The following is a 21,409-nucleotide window of genomic DNA, read 5'->3' as shown; positions in this document are numbered from 1 at the left end:
GCTATCATTGTTTGCCTATAATCATTTATTTTTATTGTATTTATATATTTATTGATCCACGTTCTACGTTTCCATCATTTCCACCACATTATATATTTTTGATATAGCAACCCTATTCAATCAAATGTTGAAGTCATTCGTTCTGTTTGAGTGAGTTGTTGAGTCAATCTTCAATCTCTTCTCTGTTTCGATTTCTTATTTTTCCTTCATTTGTTCGCACGCCTGTCAGGCGATGCGCGTAGCGCTTTGCGCTGTAATGGCCTCATCTAATTTTATTGTTCATTTAACAGTTTTATGATATTTGTAGTACAAATACATTTGGTAGTGTAATTTAATTTTTATTTATATTCATATTTATTAACTCCGTTATATCAAAATGGCGAATCAATCCCAGAAATCTGTGTATAGATTGGTTTTAACTGGTGGTAAGTAAATCATTTTCATATTATGATTTTTAATTTAAAGTGTTAAGATACTCTCAAATTTAAGTTATAAAAACGCGTTATTTTTTTTGCTTATGTTTCTTAAAATAAATTATCGTAAATATTGTCTTGCACGTGGACTAATACCAAACAAAATCCATATTGTATTTTCTTAACCTATGCAGGACCTTGTGGCGGTAAAACAACTGGACAATCCCGTCTTAGCACTTTCTTCGAAAACTTGGGATGGAAGGTAAGGATTTACTTATTAAATATAATAAAATGAATTAAAGTATTTATTATTTATAATAGATACCAGAATGCATTGCGAACTTACACGTCGCAATTTTTTGGAGTCTTACTGTCTTGTCTCATTTATTATTTAAATATAATCTGATTAAGAGTTTAAATTATTCAAAATTTAATATCAAAGTTAGAATTCAAAATTGCTATTATTAACACTTTTAACAAGTTATATTGTCTTTATTTAATAAAATTTCAAGTGGAATTATGTATTTTGACGAGGAAAGCTTCCAAGTAGAATAAATTTAAAACTGAATGAATCCACTTAATATATTGCCTCTTCCAATGTTGTATAGTGTCTTAAAAGTGACCAAATATCGGTAAAGATATATGTTAAATTAAGTCAAATTTGTCCCAATGGTTTCTCCAACTGGAGATCCAATACAACATGGTTCCACAATGTATTTATTTCCAGGTGTTCCGAGTGCCGGAAACGGCTACCGTGCTACTAAGGTACGAAGCAACCTTGGCAAAAGCATTAAGTCTCAAACTTTGTTACTTAATTTTTATTAATTTTTTTATATAAATTTCAAATTACAAAATTAAATTTATCAATAATGTTTCAATATTCACCTACACATTGAAAAGAGTTCCATCTCTTATAATAGATGAAACTAACTGTAAAACTTTTGTTCTCTATTGTGGAAATAATAAAAGTGCAAATGTAATTATTTGAGTTAAAAAAATAATTAAAATGTCCAAAGTATTTATAAGTAAGAAATAAATTATAACATATATAATTAATTTGAATGTTGTATAGAAATCAATTTTTATTTTCTCTTAAAATTATTAAAATATATGTAAAGCCTTGTCTTCATGTTACTTTTTTCTTACAGTGGTGGTGTGAAGTTTGGAGATCTCAGTCCAGAAGAAGGTCAGTAAAATTTTATTATTTTCTAACAGCTATGTTTTTTTAAGAATTTTTCACATTTAACTAAAAGCATTATTGGTAATTAAAATTTAATATAGTTATTACTAATCAACAATACTTATTGTATTTGAAACCATCTATAATTACATTGAAGCAATTAGATTTGCTTGTGATAAATATTCTTTCAAACTGAACTGAAGCTATCTCTACTCTTTTGTTTAATTCTCGTAAGAATGTATTTGTAGACTGTACTTTGTAAAATGTATGGGCATGTAAATTAGTAGACCTATGTTACATAGTGAGAAATATGTCTTTTTCTTTGGCTTTATTCCAAAGATGTTGTCATCTATTCTCTTCTACCAGCTGTCAGCTATATTTTATAACCATGGTTCCACTGTCGAAACATGGTTATGAAACATATTGATGATACATAATTATATGCTACGTCCATTACACAAAGAATGAGAGGAATAGAGTTTTGTATTTTTTTTTACAATAGAAACAGTATAAAAGCTTGTACCAAATATAACTTGGTCATTTACGTTAGCAGTGATAAGAAGCATAATTTATTGAACTTGTTTACTATTATTTATTTGTCACATGCGAATATAAAAAAATGATTAAAATTTCATTAAATTCATTCCCTCGTTTAAATACTTAGAATTAGCGAATGTGAAATTTCCGTATATCCTATTTCTATTGCCAAAACGTTAATAAAAAACGGTCCACAGTTCGATTTTCTTTAAAAAAAAAAGTTATTTAAATATACGTAAAATGTGATTTTGCCACGAGATACGGCCCGCGGTCACGTGAGTTTATTTTCGTCAGAAGCTTCGGGCTCGCAAAAATCATCGGATACAAAGCTCGTATCTGGTTCACGTGTTTCATCTATCATGATATAACTTTATCTACCCGATATTTTTTTAATGCTTTTATTTCTCATCTAAATTGCAGTCTCTCGGTGGGTTTGTCTATGAACTGTCGTCAAATTGAAGACTGCTAAAGTACTGCTTGCATTAGATCTCAAACATCATAATATGGCTAGACTAGGTTAGCTTTATTTTGTAGTATTCTTGATCGATAAATGAAAGGCATTTCTCATGATGTTTATGAATTAAGCGACAAACCCAGTGAGGGATGATTAGCCAGCTTCAATAAATCATTATTTCATGGTCTAAAACAGATTAGATACATCGTGTTTTTTTATTTTTATAAATAGAACATAGGCAGCAAGTTAGGCGAGTGTTATGGGGCTTCACGGATGATCACGTGGGCGTTCGACCGACGCCTTCCCTCACGGTCAAGTTCACGGCGAGCTAGCAATACACGTTCATATATTTACTATACACGGATTACATTCACATGAGAGCATTTTATCTAATCGATTTAACTAATCAATAACAGTTCGTTTAGCTGTAAGGCACGTGTAATTTTTTTGTTTGTATGTGATAGATTCACAGACGTAAGTAAAGGTCGATAAATCATAATATATATTGTCACATGTATATTGAATATGCATTTTTGGTCGATAGTTGTCTTAGAGATCTTGTAATATAGTAACGAGTACAGATAATAAAATCCAAATAAGCCTGTTTGAAACATAGTAGAGGCATCTTTCACGCGTCATGTGATTGTAGGCGTGCGGCGGAATTTACAGACTGATATTTGTATCTGGTTTATTTTAACAACTTGCTAGCATTAGTAAGGAACTACAATAAAACCATTGGTCCTTTGAAATGTTTTTCTTATATCTACATCTATTTAAAGTCATAATAAGCATATTTTTCCTGTGACTAAAACTTTATTTTGGCAGCTTTAATTAGTAAAGAGGATATGGTTATTTAGCAAATATGACGCATGCATACGTTGTCTATAAAACGAGTCATCAGTGTTATTACTTGGTTTCTCATACATAGGCAAAGTATCGGAGTATATAGAATAAAAATAATGGAGTATTTAAGTATTCTTCATTCTTAATAAAGTGTATGCATATTCAATAGAGGGTCACTAACCAATCGCAAAATAACATTTATGTCTCCTATTGCTCTCTCTCTCTCTCTCTCTCTCTCTCTCTCTCTCTCTCTCTCTGTCTAATCTAATATTTCAATTTCTGTCTCTCTACGAAATGCTATAAGTTGTTTTGAAATCTCAAAGATATTGAAGTGTTTTAAGTGTCCCTGTTTGTCCACGTACTTCTGTATTGTCGTTATTAAAATAATCTAAACAAATAATTGTATCTGTGCTTTGAGTTTATTTTATCTTTTGTTCAATTGTCTACGATACCTTTGTGTTTTCCCCTTTATCAATCTAAGCAGTCTTATACGTTTAAACTTTTTATTAGTAAATTTTATGCCATTTGTTCAATGTTTATGTTAATGTTCCGTCTGGTTGAAAAGTAATGGTCCAATGATAATTGTAAAAGAAATGATTTGAGCAAACCACAAACAATAAATGACAATAAAAACGATAGTATCCAGTTTAACGCAGTATTGCCCGCATTTGTTTAGATGTAATATTATGAGATGCATTGTTATAACGCTCGTCCGTCCCAGAATATTCGATATGAATACAATTGTTTTCATTCCATATAGCAAGACAGATCTGAGTAAAATTAACCCGTCGTAACCGATTCCATCCCGTAACATCCCTATTCAGTCGCAACGAACCTGTTTTAAAGATTCACTACAGACGATTCATGTTAGGATTCGAGACGTAAAGATCGTGCGTTACAAATGTTTTTAAATTATAGCTTATTTATTCCTAAATAGAAAAGTGGTAGGGAATTCTTTTAGATTTAGTAGACGTCATAAATATTTTGTGTTTGAACTCAAGACTTTACATACATAGTAGTAAGTTACTCCAGGTTTCATATATATTTTGTTGATAACGTTGATTTATGGGTACATAAAATTATAAATCTGAGCTGTAATTAAAAAAAGTTCTAAGCAAGTAGCGCAATCGTTATCGGGGGAGATTAAAAATTGCTGTATACGATGCAATTGCAAATGAACCTTTACGGATCAAAGTGCCATTTTTTAAATAAATATTTCATAGACGCGCCATTAAATTATTTTTAATTATTCGCTTTCTATTCTCATATAATTCTTCATTCTTTTTTCGAAATGCATATATAATACATGACATGCGTGCCATTAGTTCACCATTTTTGCACTAGGAAATATGTGCTCTGTACAATCAGCTGCATGAATATGTAAACATATACAAAGCTTTATAAGCTTATAAAGGGCTTCGATAATACGTACAGATTTTTGAAACCGAAGGAATATACAATTTTTTAAAGCTTTGTAAATGTACATATTTATGCAGCTGACTGTACAATGTGTTACTCCTATCAATCTACGTGCCTGTTTATGTACCTTAAAATTAAGTACAATGACGTCAACCATGATTAAGCGAACTAAAACCGCATACGTTTCGTATCAATTCAATGTTGTTTTTGCACTATACAAACTTTGTCTATTTCATCCACATTATTATCATAATAAAGAGCAGGAGGTTTTGACAACATTACGTTATTGTTACATAAATTTTCGAACGTTTTCTTTGCAAGCAATAAACGTACCGCGGTTAAAAATAATCGGTTCTATTTGTAACGAAATAACCTAAGAAAACTTTGTCGTCGTAATTATATCGAATCGTTGCGAAATTTTCAATTTCAAAGCGGCCTCGTGTTTGTTTCATGGCCTCAAATATTTTTACAATGCCATGGCGTACCTAGTCGTTCCAATATAGTTCAAATGATATTACTCAATAATGATAAAAGTTTTTGTCATATACAACTGTTATTGAAACATTGAGCAATCTTATTCTACAACTAATGAAGCGTCTATAGTTTAACGAGGTGTTGGCATAAAGACACTTGCTATTGAAATTCGGCTGTTTATATTTATAATTAAAGGTTCTGTAGAGCTTGGAAACGGTGATATTGAAGTAAAAGCACTATGTTATAGGGACGTTGCCAAAAAGTGTTTCAGGGGAGTTTTGCCCAACGCAATGCAAACGCTGCACCGCTGCGGCGGTGGCGCAGGCAGGCCGGGTTGACGGGGGTGAGTGGCCAATGGCCCTTGCTGTACGTACGCTAGTTGTCATTTGACTGCGTTGTACGCTAACGATTTCCACATCACATCTTCCTTAAGCTCCTCTGACGTCATAATATTGTATCGTCATAATGGTCAGTTTGCATTTGAGTAGTTTCGTATTTTCATCATTGTTATATGGTGGTCAGGTTTAATGGAGACAACACTGCATTGGATCATTGTAGGCTAGAGCCATAGCCTACTTTGTTTTATTTTTAAACATTTGAAGTTCATTATCCATGTAATTTGTCTGTTGAAATGTTTATGTGTGGAATATCGTTGATTGGTTATTTCGGTAGTGCCAATGCTGTGCCCCCGATGACGTAAAACAAAAGCGTTAAATGAAATCTTCTTGAGCGACCGCGTCATACCTTGAGTGGCGTTTTAGTACGGTTGCCAAAATTACAGACAGACTGTTATCTAATTTATATAGTTTTTGAATTAGTGACACGCCCAGTTTACCTACTTTGAAAATTTATTGAATGTAAATAAGTCGGAAAGTATGTTATTGAAGTCCACAGAAATAGATTTTTCGTATATTTCCATCTAAAATCTAGGTTACATGTAGATATTTAAAAATTTCAAGATTCAAGACAAGAAAAATTCAAAGATATTTAAGACTTTCTTTTAAGAAGTGGTAGTTTTCCACATTGTTCAGTTTATTAAGACGGAATATGTTAAAGCGTAGAATATGATAAAATACGGTTGTTAATGCTTTGTGACTTATGCAATAAATGAGGTAGCGTTGATGAACGAATCGATTATAGATAATTCCTTTTGTTCTAACGCAACGAAAACTGTTTACATATTTATAATAGTAAATATTCCTTATTCATTTAATTCAAGCTACAAAAGGTACAAACAAATCTTAAGTACAAGTAGTAGTGTGGTCTCTACACAATGTGGAATTTATTTTTATCCTAAATCATCTAACGTTATTTGAAAGCCAAAGTATTAATGTTTGTTTTGTTTATATGAATTATTGAGATTTCTAACAAAGCTGCAGAACAAGATAAATGTCGATAAATATACACCCCTAAAATTTCACTGTAAAATTTACATCAGCTCACGGATTAAAACATTCGGTGAGTTATTACAGATCGTTATGCAAACTAACATGTTTACGAATCCCGCTTCAGAAAATTTATTCCAATTTTTATTACAACGTAAATTCCTTTAGTACACGAATGTCGAATGTTGCATTCGAACCCGATACGGTGGCACGCAAAACTGTAATTTTGTCCCTTGTCTTTCCCTTCGTTTGTAGAATACTAATATGAAAATAAATAAAATTAGGCATCAGGCTATGTTTATATATAGGGGCATAATCAATTCCACGAAGGGCATGTCTCACGAATTTAAACATGAGATTATCTTGTCAGTTGATAGAAATTTAATCAGAATATATTCAATCTAAAAAATGGTTGAAGTATATTCGAAGTTTGTTTGATTGAACGTTCGATATTGCTCTCGGGAAATCCCATTGCAATATCTAGCAATCTAGATAACCCTGCTCTTGAAATAGAAATTATCGTATTTACTGTTCGGTGTGCTCCATTTGGGAATGTTTGTAACGTTTTTAATTCCTTTTAAATTCCAATTAAGAGAGTCCTTTAATAGATATAGTATACGAAATCTACATAAGGGGTCGTAGTGGCCAAAGAATGATTCGTAAGTGCTTCACTAAGTGCTCCTATTACATTATGAATCCCGCATTATCTTTGTTCAATGTTTAAATTGTAAATGAAGTGTCGGAGAATGCTAACAAGCGAGCCACCTGCATGCCTACGTCGTCAATACATTTCATGTTGCGCAGTATGTTTCCACACTTGAAAGTAAATTATGCAGTAAATTTTTATTTACATCGCATCCGGTCTTGCGCTCGGGATGTTTTGTATTCGCCTACGCATTCGTCTAAATGTGACCTACGACCCACCTTCCGATGTTTACCGATTTATTATTTCGCTCCTGTTTTACGTAAAACTTTTCTCAACTGCGTTTGACTTAAGAATTTTTATCTTGTTTATATTCGCTAGCTAGATCAAAAAGGCGTATTTTTTAAGTCCGTTGTAGTGATTTTGTTATAGTTTTAGTAGCAAAGGGTTTGGAATACGTACGATTTCATTCAAATTTCAACAATATGATTTTAAAAACTACATAATAATATGAAGAAAAGGAGAGAACAAGAAGTTTTTTAAAAATATCCACATCACGGAGACGACAGTATATTGACAAGCCGCGTTTGTCTGAAATTGTCAATCAATCTTTGATTTTAAAGCCGTGTACGATGCAGTAAATAATTTTGGCAAACAAAAACTACAGTTTTGGATGCATTATTTTATTTTTGATAATATTTAATTAGATTAATTTCAGGATTTCATTGTATTCAATAAAACCAATCACTTCCTTAATGTATCTACTGCGTTAGTCTGTACTCATAAGACGTACGGTGAAGGCATAACAATCAAATTAAAAGGAAAATGTTTCAATTAAAATATTATCTAAATTGTTATTAATGTTTTTACTATTTTATTGTTCTTGTTGATAAAGTTATCTTTAGAAACATGTTACTCTACAAACAGGTGTATATAACTGCAATACCTATGTATATATAACGCACTTATCTACGTCACGACCTTGGTTAGAAAGTAATCTCTTTAACCTTTACAAACTCAATTACGCTAAATGGGTTTTACTCCATTTATATAGTATGTCGTCGTAAATATACTGTCATTTCAAGTAATCGAGCAAAACTTGAATATTCTGAGAGCGCGAATTATTTCTGTCTGTGTCGATGAACTTTTAAAATAAAGGGTTTGTATTTTAGTATTCAAGTGACTTTCTAAATGTATTTTAGTAATTTTTAAGCTTATGTGTACTTTAATTTAATTATTTTAAAGTTGGTTTCAAAGAATTATAATAATTTTTTAAAATAGCTCCTATTGTTTTTAATAATTTTGTCAAGAAAACTTACTATTATACTTTCTGTTAAAAACTGTATAACCGAGTCTGTAAATTGACCTGGCTGTAAATAATATTTTTTTACAGTTTTATAAGTAAAAAATACTACACATTCTGGAATATTCGGTCAACTTTTAATAATGTTGGTTTAGTTTATAAGGCGTAGATAGTACTTCAACCATAATAGATTATATTATGTAACAATTAATAGGCTCTTGTTAACATCAATGACAAGCATTGTTTTCTTATATAATTACATCTATTGTAAAATATATTACATTTATTAAGTTTGTATAGTTTGTAGTAAATGATAAAATTAGGTTAATTAGGAACCTGACTAAAACGAAATAATTAGATTTTGACGCTTTAGTTTTCGTAACGTACTTTTTTTAACAAGCAGTAATTAAAATTGAGCTAAAATATTAATAAAAAATCATCTTAATTAGCAAAATATAAAAAAAAACTATAGTTAAAGTGATGTAATGTTTTGTATGTTCAATAATGTAATTCAATTTTCCAGATGTTTTTGTTATAAGAAGTCGAATTCAAGGACGACTTCGTTTCTATTGTCATTTACTGATCACGATATTTAGTTTTTGTTAAGTTTACTTTTGCATCTAGAAAATCACAATTACTTTTCACAAGTTCCGTCTACTTTGCCGATTTTGCAATGTACATTTCTAGTTATGCTAAGTTATTTTTTTTTTAAAGACTATGAGATTTATAGAATTCTTTCGCCATTAGAAAACTATTTTTATAAGGAGATGCGAAACAAAACTAAAACACTCATTATTATATTATATGTTAGTAGGTATATAATATTATATTAATATTATTACGCAAATAGCGTTGGTGGCGTAGTTGTTAAGCGCGTCAGCGAACTGAAATCTATTCAGGTTCGGTTCCTGTTACGTTTTTTTTTTCGAATTTCCTATGTTTGTATATTTATCTGATGGCCCCACGGTGAAGAAAAACACCGTGATAAAATCTGCACATATTTGTGTAGATGTTCTAAGATATGCATAGGACTGCACTAGACCTGCCTAGTTAACTTATGCGCGAGTCACCCTAACTCGGTAGGCTGCTCGTTAGGGACTTATGTGATATGACAAGGGCGATATATTTTCGTCATCATCATAATCAGCCTAAATTTGTCCACTGGTGGACGTAGGCCTCCCCCATCGATTGCCACAATGCCCGGTCCTGTGCCGCCCGCATCCAGTGCACTCCCGCAACCTTGACCAGGGTATATTTTCGTACTTGTTTCTAATTCTTATCTGCTCATGATCTATATTGTATGTGTGAACAAAACAACGCATATCTTGGAGTTACGTCACTCGCGTCGCAATAATGTTTCATATCAAGTTCACGGCAATCCAACCGATACATCACATTATCTGTCTATTGTTACGCAATAAAATATATATGTATATGAGTTTAACCCAAAATAGACAAATGACGTGATATATTCAGTATTTTGCTTCAATTTGCCCATCATAGTATATTTAGGAAGAAATAGACATACTGTAAATGGTTTTATTTAATAAAAACTTGAATAAAACATTCTCTATTACAATGAAATGGTAAAATCTGTCAAGCAAGGAAATGGAAAAAATATATAGATTCAAATTCAAGTCTGAATGAGGGAATAGTTTTTGTAAAGCTTATATCGTTGACTAGTTTGTCAATATTTTGCCGGTTGTCTGGTTGAGAGATTTTTTTTGTCCTACTAAAGGAAGATAACGTTTTTAATAAAGGAAAGGCGCCGGTGTCTGTCACACAGTTCATACTATGACAGACTCCAACGCTCAACCTGACAGTGTATTTGTTAATTGTGTACATTTTTAATAATAAATTAATAAAAATAAACCCTTTTAATAGTCTGTTACTATTTAATTTCAAAATTACATTCGTCTGCGTTTATCGCGCGCCATTTTTCTGAACGGTTTTGATAAAATCCTTAGAAATTGTTATTATCTAACAAGAACTGATTTAGAAAGATTTATTGATTGCAATAATATTATTAAATAAATGACCCGGTTTTAACTTTTGTTTAATATTATACTGAATTTGCTGATACAACTTGACATTAAAACTATTGCGAAATTGTATATTGAAACCGTATCGTTTTTCAGTGTACTATTTCAATAAATACTTCGACAACGATATTGTTCAATGTATTCATGTTACATTTTAAAAAACAAATAGACGAAATTGTTTTTCTATAACGAAATATGAAAATCGAGGTCAAGTAGTCACCAACTTATGTGTTTTTCTTGCTTCTAGTTAGTTTATTTTCATTCAATATTTTTTTAACGAAAGACTAAACGTCGGTTTCTGAAACTTAAATCTGTGTATAAAACACGGTAAAGTTATTACTGACATTATCTTTGAGAAAAGAGTGGTAATAATATGTTTCTTAACGGGAATTTTGGTCTCAGAAACTCACGATTAACTAGTTAATAATGGTCAAGTCAAATAGTGGTTATTAATTTTGATTTATAAGTACGTATGGTCTATTAAGATTGTACTCAGATGTTACATAAGCGATAAGTAGATATCGGCAGAATTACATACGAATTATTATATAGATGCCAAAGGCTATTATAAATATTAGATATTAACAACTCGTGGAGCATAATGTAACTAAGTAAATTCTCGTGACCAATGTAAAATTATAAACAGTATGATCTTTTAGTGAAAATGTCTAAATGTTACTGTAACATGCTCTGGTATGTAACAAAGTATGTAGTTAAAAATTATTCCGTTTGTAGACAACAGTTATTTGCACATACTTGTATAATACGCCTATTATTATACAATGTAAGGCACAATTTTCTTTCGTTACACGTGATAAAATAATCTTCATGATACGTCATTCACGCCTATTATATATTTGTAACTAAGCAATATGTTCTAACTTGATATGTTACTTTTCTGTTAGCATATTATACTGTTTTAATTTTCACTTTGTATAATACTAGTTGTCGCCCGCGATTTCGTCCGTGCGGGATTATACAATAGATAGTAGTCGATTGTCAGATCTACTGAATATGCATAAAGATCGGTCAAGGCTTTTCGGAGGAGTATGGTAACATTGTGACACGATAATTTTATAAATAAAATGGTCTTCATGTAAATTATAAATATTTTTTTTTTATATTTAATGTTAATACGAAGTATATCTCAATTGTATATTATTTTTATGTTTCTTCGAATTAAGTTTACTGTCTGGTTTTGTTAAATCTGGATATATCTGGTAATGACAACTAAAGTTTGTAATTTGCAACTGATTGGACATGACTGACACGAAGCAAGGTTATATAAATAATAACAGTTGGGCCTTTATCACAATTACTCTAACATTTTATGATATTAACTACTTTGTCTAAAATAATTATAATAGATATAATATCCTATAACTATATTCGATGTTAAAGCTTCTTAGAAAAATCGATTTTATTGCGATTTGTTTTTGTGAATAATCCTATTTGTTAATATTTTATTGTAAAATTCGTTTAACGTTTTCGGATTCGAAAAGACAACGGAATAACGTGTTATAATATTCAGTATTCACTTATATAATTTCTTATGTACGTAGTAAAATTATTGAATATGTAGGATACTTTTAAAATACGGGAATTTACATTGAAGCATTATTCAAACATTCTCATCACATCCATTTATTTGTTCGTAACATAAGCGTACACAATCCCGTAATTAGAGCTCAAAACATTACATCGCCATTGTCAATGACACCGTCTTCCGGCCGTTTGTAGTCAACCTTAGCCGTGTTTGTTTTGGCTGCCCGTTGGCGGGGTTTCAAATAAGCAAATTGCTGGATATTGTTCTAGAAAATAAAGTCCAACTGTATCATGTGACCTGGCCGATATAAATATTAAAAACGACCTTTTGACATCTTGTAATCTACATTTTTTATGTCGTAGTCGGCGAGACGAAAGGACGTTCGTCTGACGCCAAAGTCATGTCTATGACAATGTGATATCTATAATCCTTACTTTATTAACTTGTCACTGATACACAAACATTTTTTTTTAATTACACACATGTAAGGTGCTGTTGCCCAAGACTCTGTTTTCGCGGAATTAAAAAAAATATTAGTCGACTACGCGAAACATCGTCTGGAAGAATCCAGACCATGTTTTAAATCTCTGCCAAACTTCAGAGATATCCATACAGTTGTTTTTTGAGATACTTAGTTTTAAGGATGTTTATCCATCTAAACATTCGCATTATAATATTAGTAAGATTATTATTTTTATTGTTACAGCGGTGAAGTTTCAAGAAAATCTACTAAAAACTATGATACAGATTGAGAATACGTTTTTTGAATTGGGAAGGACCTGCCAGAGAAATTGCCTCATTATCTGTGATCGTGGCGCCATGGACGCTAGTGCATGTAAGTTGATAAATTTCCCTTTATCAATCTCAATGCTAGGGTCAACTTATACTCTTAAAGAGGCAATACGTATTTGGAGAGAAGGTCAATGTCCTACAATGGAGGTTTATACATCCGCGGTACCTCGACTAGTTGTACGATCTTCAACCTTATCTTTATACTACTAAGAATTATCTGGCCTTTGCTGTAAGTCTATCAAATTTATATCTAGGTTGGCAGTAGGAAAGGTCGGTCGTCTGGCGCCAACGACGTAATGTTTTCGGTCACTTTGCTTTCAAAATAATGCGTCTGAAAGTTTTCTAAGCGATAGTAGAGATACGCTGTCAACCTGTATTGATAGCGAATATGTAATTTTTCAAGTGAAGATAAAATTTCCGGAAAAACATTGAATTTGACAAAAGATGAAAATATAGATTTCAAGTTCGGCATTGATAGAATTCACGTACAAATGATTACTTATTAAGAAGCCATTTTATAAGTATGAGTACTTCAGGTCTTATGTTATTGTGCCTGAGTACTGTAAATGTACAAAGAAAACAAATAGTGTGTACTTTGAGTTGGGTTTAAACAATAAAACTTATTTATAATTACGGCTTAAGTAAAATGTATATTTTGATATGCACTCTTAAATTCGATATCAAATTGCTAAGTTTTTGACCTTATTTACTGCAGCGGTGACGCTTATGCTCGTACGTGTTCGTTTATTCTGATATAATGTCAGTATTTAAAATTGTACGTTTCCGTCCGCTGCAGCATAATCATGTGACTGCTTCGACATAAATCATCACGTGGTTTCTTACAAGTATCGTTATCCATTGCAGTTATTTCAAAGGAAAAGTGGGAGGATATGTTGAACACTAACAACTGGAACAGCGTTGAACTGCGCGACAACCGATATAATCAAATAGTTCATATGGTCTCCGCTGCGAATGGGGCGGAGGACTTTTATTCCACCGAGGTAAGGGCAATAAGATAAAAAAAAACATTTGAAACTCTGGTATGTTGAGATCAGTATATTTGTTTTTTTTTAATTTGTTTAGTTATAGGCAAGGTTGCTTATTGATTTACGAGGTTGGGTTTTTTTAAGTACAAGGTTTCGTATGTTTAAAATATTCGCATGTGAGTTGTGACATTCGAATCATATATGCGGGAAATTCCCTTATAATCTGTTACACTTGGTAATTTTTGTTTATCAAATCAAAATGTCTTCCAGATACACGTTCTTTCCCTAAATTTGCAAATATCTAGCAGCATAAAAATTATAGCATTAAATTATTTAATAAATAATTAATTGGCACATTATGCACATGTGAGCAATTTAGTTGAAGTCATTCTATACTTACAATTGCCAAATAATTGAGTATGGTAATGATTCGCTTTGTCACATTTATGTCATTACCGAACATGTGAATTTATTTATTTATACAATATGAATACATTGTATACATCATAAATGTAATGCGCATGGTTTGCCGCGTGATCCCATGTAAACACATTCACCATGGCTTTCGTCATTCAATTGACATGTGATATGATATTTAGTGGCATGCATGACTTGCCATCAATGCGGCCACTGCCACTGATGACATTGATGTATCGCTTCTGGCCATACGCCATGCGCAATATGACGGACTGTCCGAGATAACACTGTCTATATCAATATGATATTATGAAATTCATAATATAGATCAACGTTTATCATAATCCACATAAACAAAGTAACATATGCTATTTTGATATTTGTGACGCGTGTAGACTTCATTTTTTTTATCTGATAAAGTTCGAAAGAAAACCCACTAAATTAATTTTTGAATACATCAGTCTTCAACTTATTCTATGATTTATTTTCCTATGACTATACTTTGTATTGTGAAGTGTTTATTAAAATGTATATATCAGAATGCAAATTTAATTGATAATGTAATCTATAAATCACTCCCCATGTGACTGCATTCAGCCATAAAAATAATGATCTGAACGACCTTCAATATCAATCTAGCGTTGTTAGACATATACTGTATAAACTTCTCTAAGCATTTTGTCACTTTATATATGCATAAAGCAATTATAAATATATTACAATTGTATATATATTACACTGTTAGCTTAGTAACTGTGTAAATTGGTATTTAGTGATGTCGCAATGTCAAATGATCATCTGACGTATCACATTATTACATTGTAATATTTGTTGTGGTTGTAGGACCACGCGTGCAGATCCGAAGGCGTGGAGTTAGCGCGGGAACTGGACTACAATGCAGCCGCGGCGTGGGTCGGCCATCCGTACTTCGATGTCATCGACAACTCCACCGACTTCGATAAGAAGATGAACCGTCTCATCGCGTGCGTGTGTCAACGCATCGGAATCGACACCGGAGACCGACTCAATGTCAACTCGAAGAAGCGCAAGTTCCTCGTCAAGGCTCCGCTACCACCGGACACGGAATTCCCTCCTTTCCAGGACTTCGATGTGGTGCATAATTACTTGCAGAGCGACTTCCGTAAGGCGCAGGTGAGATTGCGCAAGCGCGGTCAGAAGGGCCACTGGTCTTACATTCACACGGTGAGGAAGTTCCACCCGAGCAACGGGCAGTCGGTGGAGGTGCGGACGCAGCTCACGCACCGCGACTACCTCAACCAGCTGCCGCAGCGCGACGACGCTCACTTCACCATATTCAAGAAGCGCCGCTGCTTCATATACAACAATCAGTACTACCAGTTGGACATTTACAGGCAGCCCACACATCCCAGGTTAATTAACCACAACTACCATACTACATACTAATTTTGACAATGTGAGGCGAGGCAATTTGCGTGACGGAGGCCTAATTTTAGTTTACGTTCCCTTCCCACTCATTTCGATGGAGGGGACGCATAGGAAAAGGAAATGTCCTATTGCTGTACGTCCCCTCCGTTGATTAAAGTTTGGCAATGCATTTGCAATTATCCATATCCATGGGTAGCGATCGCTTCGCTATTTCAGTGAACTCAGGTGGCCGCTTGCTAATTATATAATATCAAAAAGTTTCTGGCATTTGTTACAAAAAATTTCATACAAATAACTTCTATTTAAAACGATATATTTTTAAATTTTCAGGTGTCGTGGCCTAGTATTGCTTGAAACTTACAGCGCCGCGTACGATCAAGACGCGCTGTTAGAATCATTGCCCAAGTTCCTAACCATAGAGAAAGAAGTGACCGGAGACCCCGCCTACTCTATGTACAATTTATCGCTAAAAGAAGATTGGAAGACTTCAAAAAAGTATTACTCCGGCAGCGATCAGAACGGCAAGTATTTTGCATCCACATATACCTTTCCTTTCTTCCAATTATCGTATTATATTTAATTGACTTATACAATAAAATAATACTGTACTTGGAAGGCAATCATTTTCATAATCGCACAAGTATTGTACTTTATGCATGCTAATCTTTTCATTATTACTGCCAATCAAACACGCAAATACAAACGAAATTTTATGTAAATAATGATTTTGCTTTAATATAATGTGCTATTTAAATATCTTTTTTTTTGTCCAAATGTCATAAAGAGATTTTAATTTGCAATCATACACAAATCTCGGGAAAATTCGATGATTATATTAATAAGTATATATATTTACATAAAGTCTGATTTGTATTTTGACGCGACGCTATCATTTTATATGCTCTATAAGTGCACTCTATCAACGTATCAAACAATTGTGATATATTTATACAATTTGCATTATTTGTGCATGTCATTAATATGAACACTGGCGTAATTGTGTATTAGTCATAATAGATCTTCCTTATATAAATAGATATTCGATGTGCCCCTATTAGTAAATGTAAGTAGAAGTTGTGGACGTCCGTCTACTGGAAGTGTTGCACCGTACCGTACTGTCGTGTTTGTTAGCGCTAGAGTTGTGTTAGCAGCCCGCGGGGCTTCAGCAACCACTAAGCGACACGTCGTTTTGCAGATGCCAAGGCCTTCAGTGCGGCCAGAGAGAGCACTGATTTTGTCACGTCCGATGATTCCTTTATCACTGACTAACCGATGCCAAGGATCAATATATTTTTGGAAGTTTATTATGTACTGAAAACACAATTTTGCCAGTGTTTTAATGGATTATTTTTTGAATGAACGGGCGTTTTTATATTTTTGTTTTGGTTTATCAGGACAAGCTAAGTGGAGTATGAATGGTCACGCCGGTGACAAATTTATTTGCCATAGCGATAAGATGAACGGCTGTGGTGGCGATAAGATGAACGGCTGTGGTGGCGATAAAGTTAACGGTCACGCTGAAAAGATGAACGGCTATGAGGGCAAGGTGAACGGCCATCACAGGAGGAACGGGCACGGTCCCCTCGCCAACGGGATCGTCATGAACGGCAAAGCTCACGACTCGGAGCTAAGTAACTTCAAGAGTCACGGTGATATGAGAACACCAAAGATACCCAAGAAAGTCGCTCTTAAGACTTAATTAAACACTACTAAATGTATTCTAGAATTACGACTTTATAAAATTCCTCTTCATAATGTTTCAATATACACATGAAAATTTTATAGAAGTTAAGGTTAAATAAAGTGAAAAAAATCGTGTCTAGTAAATAACTACGATACCGCTATTGCAATTCGATCAGTTTCATGCAATTGTATATTCGTGTAATTTTGTAAAAGTCAAATAAAATCTATTTTTATATTTTCCTGAATTATTATGTATAAAACACTGCGCCGTGCAAAACTAAAAGATTGCAATATCGAGATGTAAACTCGTTTATATTGTTTGTGCCTTTACACAGTATTGTATTCAATGTATTTCGCATATACCTGTCATAGTACTTAATAAACGCAATATTTAAAATAAGCGTTGTTGCATTGAAACTACAACACTAGATGAATTTAACAATGATTTTATTTATAAGTTGGTAAAATATTCTCTTATGGAGTTTTTATTCTTAAAATATATTTATTGCTAGCTGAGGCCAATCGATTTCATGCATTATTGATTAGAAATAAAAATTTAAAGATCTTGATGTTGTAGCGTCATAGTGACTGTAGTTTGTCCGCGTTGTTTTATGTATGTTGTAGTGGAGCAAATCTGTTTTCGCTAAAGATGGCAACAATAAAACTTATCAAAAAATTAGGTAATGAATTTTGTGACTGCAAATAAATATGATTTTGAATGTACTTATTTTAATTTTTATCATTGCTATTTTTAATCATTAGAAAAATGTATGGATTATTTCTGTGTATTGATGTAAAGAATGAAATAAATCACTATTTTTAGTGCATCAATTAAATTTATATTTATTAGCACAGCAAAATATTGTATTTCATGTTTTCTGCTGGGATCGACCAGTTCGTTCCGAGTGTATTTGCGCCTTTCTATAATATTTCCGCAGGTTCGGTTTTATTATCTTCGGACATAATTTTAATGGCTGTGCTTAATGTAGTGATATCATTATGTACCTTTGTAGTGAAATCGTAGAAGCAAAACCTTAAAAAGTTGTACTTGTGTAACACAACATTTAAAATATGTCGATTAACAACAATTGTTAATGTCGTTTATTTTATAACATAAAAACAGTGAAAGTGATCCTTTGTTTGCTTTTTCAATTGTCATAGCATAAGTAAAATCTTAATTTTCTCTCAAACTTTAAAAGAACTTTTAATCAAATTAAATATTTTAAGTCTTCTGCATTTTGTCTGTTCAGTATATCAGTGAAAAACACGACATAGTGCCATTAAAAGCCTTATGGGCTAATTGCTGCATGTTTTTTGCGTCATTTCCTAATAAAAAATACATGCAATGATATATTGACTTTTATTTATATTCTTGGCAAGAAATAAATCTTTGAAATATAAAACATCAAACACATTCCACTTGAGTAAATAAACGTAGATTGATCTATAAATGTTTTTATTTTCTATGGGCTTACAAATAAACACCCTATTCAACAACTTTCAAATCTGAAAGAGATGTATACTACAGGTACACAAAGAATAAATCCTAAGAACTGTCAGATAGGTGGAGACTTAATTGTAACTTTAACAATATGCTTAAATATTATGATAACATAATTGATGCAATTAAACACCTATTTGTATAGACTGACAAGGATATCTAGCCCAATGGGCTTAAATCAAACTATATTATGACAGCTCACTGCCTGTCCCTTGTCAATGTCAAGAAAGTGTCACAAAAACATGTCATGTCTTTTATGTCATCTATGTCTGTAAATTTTACACATTTTGTAACAGAATTAACCAGAGCAGTATCACTTTTCAACAGCTCTGATATCCTCCTTTGACTATTTAGTCAACAATACAAAAAAGAAACATGACATGACAGCTTGAGTATGAAAAGGAACTTGTGACACTTTGTTGATGTTCACAGGGTGGCTGTAGAGGTAGTGAGCTGTTGTATAATAGTTTAACTTCTACTCATCGGGCAGATATCCTTGTCTGGCACTGTTACATACTCTGTCAAAACAGAGTACAATTTATATCTATACAAGTGTCTGCAATTAAAACCTACAGTAACAAAGGAATGCAAAACATTTGAAATTGGAATATTATTTTAAACATAATGGAAAGAGTAAGATCTTGAAGTGATAAGTTAACATGGGAAACTATTACACCTACGGGCATTTTATTCAAAGATTAACATTGTTATGATAATTTCAAACTATTTGTCAAGATTTTATATCAATATGTATATAATATGTTATACTCCTTTCTTTATCGCATCTTTCAGTTTTTGTTCCTTGTACATCTTAATAACCTTTTTTCCTGGCACCAGTCCAGTGGTTAGTCCTGGTCGCTTCTTCTTCTTACCAGCTCCACCTTCCCAAACATCATCATCAGTTGATGATGCTTCAATTATAACTTGTGGTGGTGGTGCCGATGACATTGTTCCCGCACCTTCACATACCACAGTTTTTAATTTCTGTAAATAATCATTTGACTTTATAAAGTTTTTTTATTGAATAGGATTTTTATGGTTTGAAAAATAAGAGCAAATTTTTATTTACATTCTTGCTTTCTATTATAATAAAATGTTATTATCAAAAATTATTTTTACCTGTTTCTCTGCATGTAGCTCTTCATCTGTTTTAAGTATGTCCGAATCATGTCCATATTTGCAGTTGTGACCAAATCGACATCTGCCCTTTCTATAGTTCCAGCAGATCTTTCTTCCGTTTATCATCTGCATATTGTCTTTACCTGGAATCTTACAGTCACCGACTATGTACTTGACGATTATATGTATAATTCTATATAAACTTTTCCTATTTAAATATTGCGTTGCTTTTAAAATTATAGATAAAATATAGAATGACTAAGCTAAATAAGTTGATAAGGTTACAATTTGCATGTAATCAGGTTTAAATTAGGTACCATTAAGACAAATCTGTAAAATTTGCTGGTTAATAAAGCAAACTGAAGTATTTATTTATATTAATAGTATGGTGTCAAATTGTAAATTCTTACTTAAACTTTTTTTATTTTTTTAGTAACCACGAAAATATAGTAATTGAAACTCAACATATACCATTTTTACATGTTTCTCCAGTATAGCAGCTTTTGCTAACTCAGCCTGAGCAAATGGATTTGAAAAAACTGAAGTTTGAAGACTATTTTCACCGAGGGTCGGTTTAGGGAGTTTAGGCTTTGATTCATCCTTATTGTATCTGAAATTATAAGAAAAAGTTGACAAACCTTTTCTCTTTCGAAATATCCGAAAGAAATATCATTTTCCAACTTACTTTTCGTCATCAACAGTTTCATCTTCCTCAGTATCACTTGATGAAGAAGATCCGTAATCTAATAGTGAATTCATTAGATCACTTGAAAAGTCTTAAAGGGATGCCGGCAAAGTCAGTAATATGAAACTTAATTTGATTATGTTTTCAGACAATCAGTGTTATGAAGTTAAAAAGCGTTGTTTATTTAATACCACTATGAGAATACCAATAACTACAAGGATGATTGCAAAATTGAAATCGGAAAAGCAACAAATATCGGATGATAAATTAGAAAAATTTTATAATCGTAAAAAGAAAAAATGCGCCATTACGACTTGCCAAGTTGTCATAGATAATCAATAAAAATCGTAGACAAATAGTATGTTAAAGATTAAAAAAAATTGAAACAGATAAGCCAAAACTTTTAAATTTGTCAATGGCAACATTAATATTTGCTGCCATTTAAAAATCTAAATTTCCTTTCAAAGAACATCAAGGATGAAATGATATTCAACTGTCGATGTGGTGACACTAGTAATAAGTTATACTTTACTTTCTGCTTTGTCAATGAGAATGTAAGGAATAACAATACGACAGTAAT

The 21,409-nt window shown here is 32.3% G+C and overlaps 2 protein-coding genes across 2 annotated transcripts; one reads left to right on the top strand and one right to left on the bottom strand.

The window, feature by feature from the left end:
* The first annotated feature begins 178 nt into the window (after positions 1-178).
* On the top strand, positions 179-18,875 carry Ttd14 (TRPL translocation defect 14). Its single transcript, XM_013326759.1, has 9 exons — positions 179-425; positions 608-675; positions 1,141-1,178; positions 1,562-1,599; positions 12,946-13,074; positions 13,896-14,032; positions 15,278-15,825; positions 16,172-16,362; positions 17,236-18,875. Exons 1-9 carry the CDS (start codon positions 377-379, stop codon positions 17,538-17,540), a joined length of 1,503 nt encoding a protein of 500 aa, XP_013182213.1. The 5' UTR covers positions 179-376; the 3' UTR covers positions 17,541-18,875.
* Positions 17,554-21,142, bottom strand: LOC106128391 (uncharacterized). Its single transcript, XM_013326760.1, has 4 exons — positions 20,830-21,142; positions 20,616-20,754; positions 20,145-20,294; positions 17,554-20,009 (listed from the first exon to the last, which is right to left on the bottom strand). Exons 1-4 carry the CDS (start codon positions 20,901-20,903, stop codon positions 19,788-19,790), a joined length of 585 nt encoding a protein of 194 aa, XP_013182214.1. The 5' UTR covers positions 20,904-21,142; the 3' UTR covers positions 17,554-19,787.
* Between the last annotated feature and the right edge of the window lie 267 nt (positions 21,143-21,409).

The sequence above is a fragment of the Papilio xuthus genome, unplaced genomic scaffold, assembly GCF_000836235.2.
Source record: "Papilio xuthus unplaced genomic scaffold, Pxut_1.1 DF828780.1, whole genome shotgun sequence".
Lineage (NCBI taxonomy): Eukaryota > Metazoa > Arthropoda > Insecta > Lepidoptera > Papilionidae > Papilio > Papilio xuthus.
The sequence above is the reverse complement of the archived record's forward strand: the minus strand, read 5'-3'. Positions and strand labels throughout refer to the sequence as shown.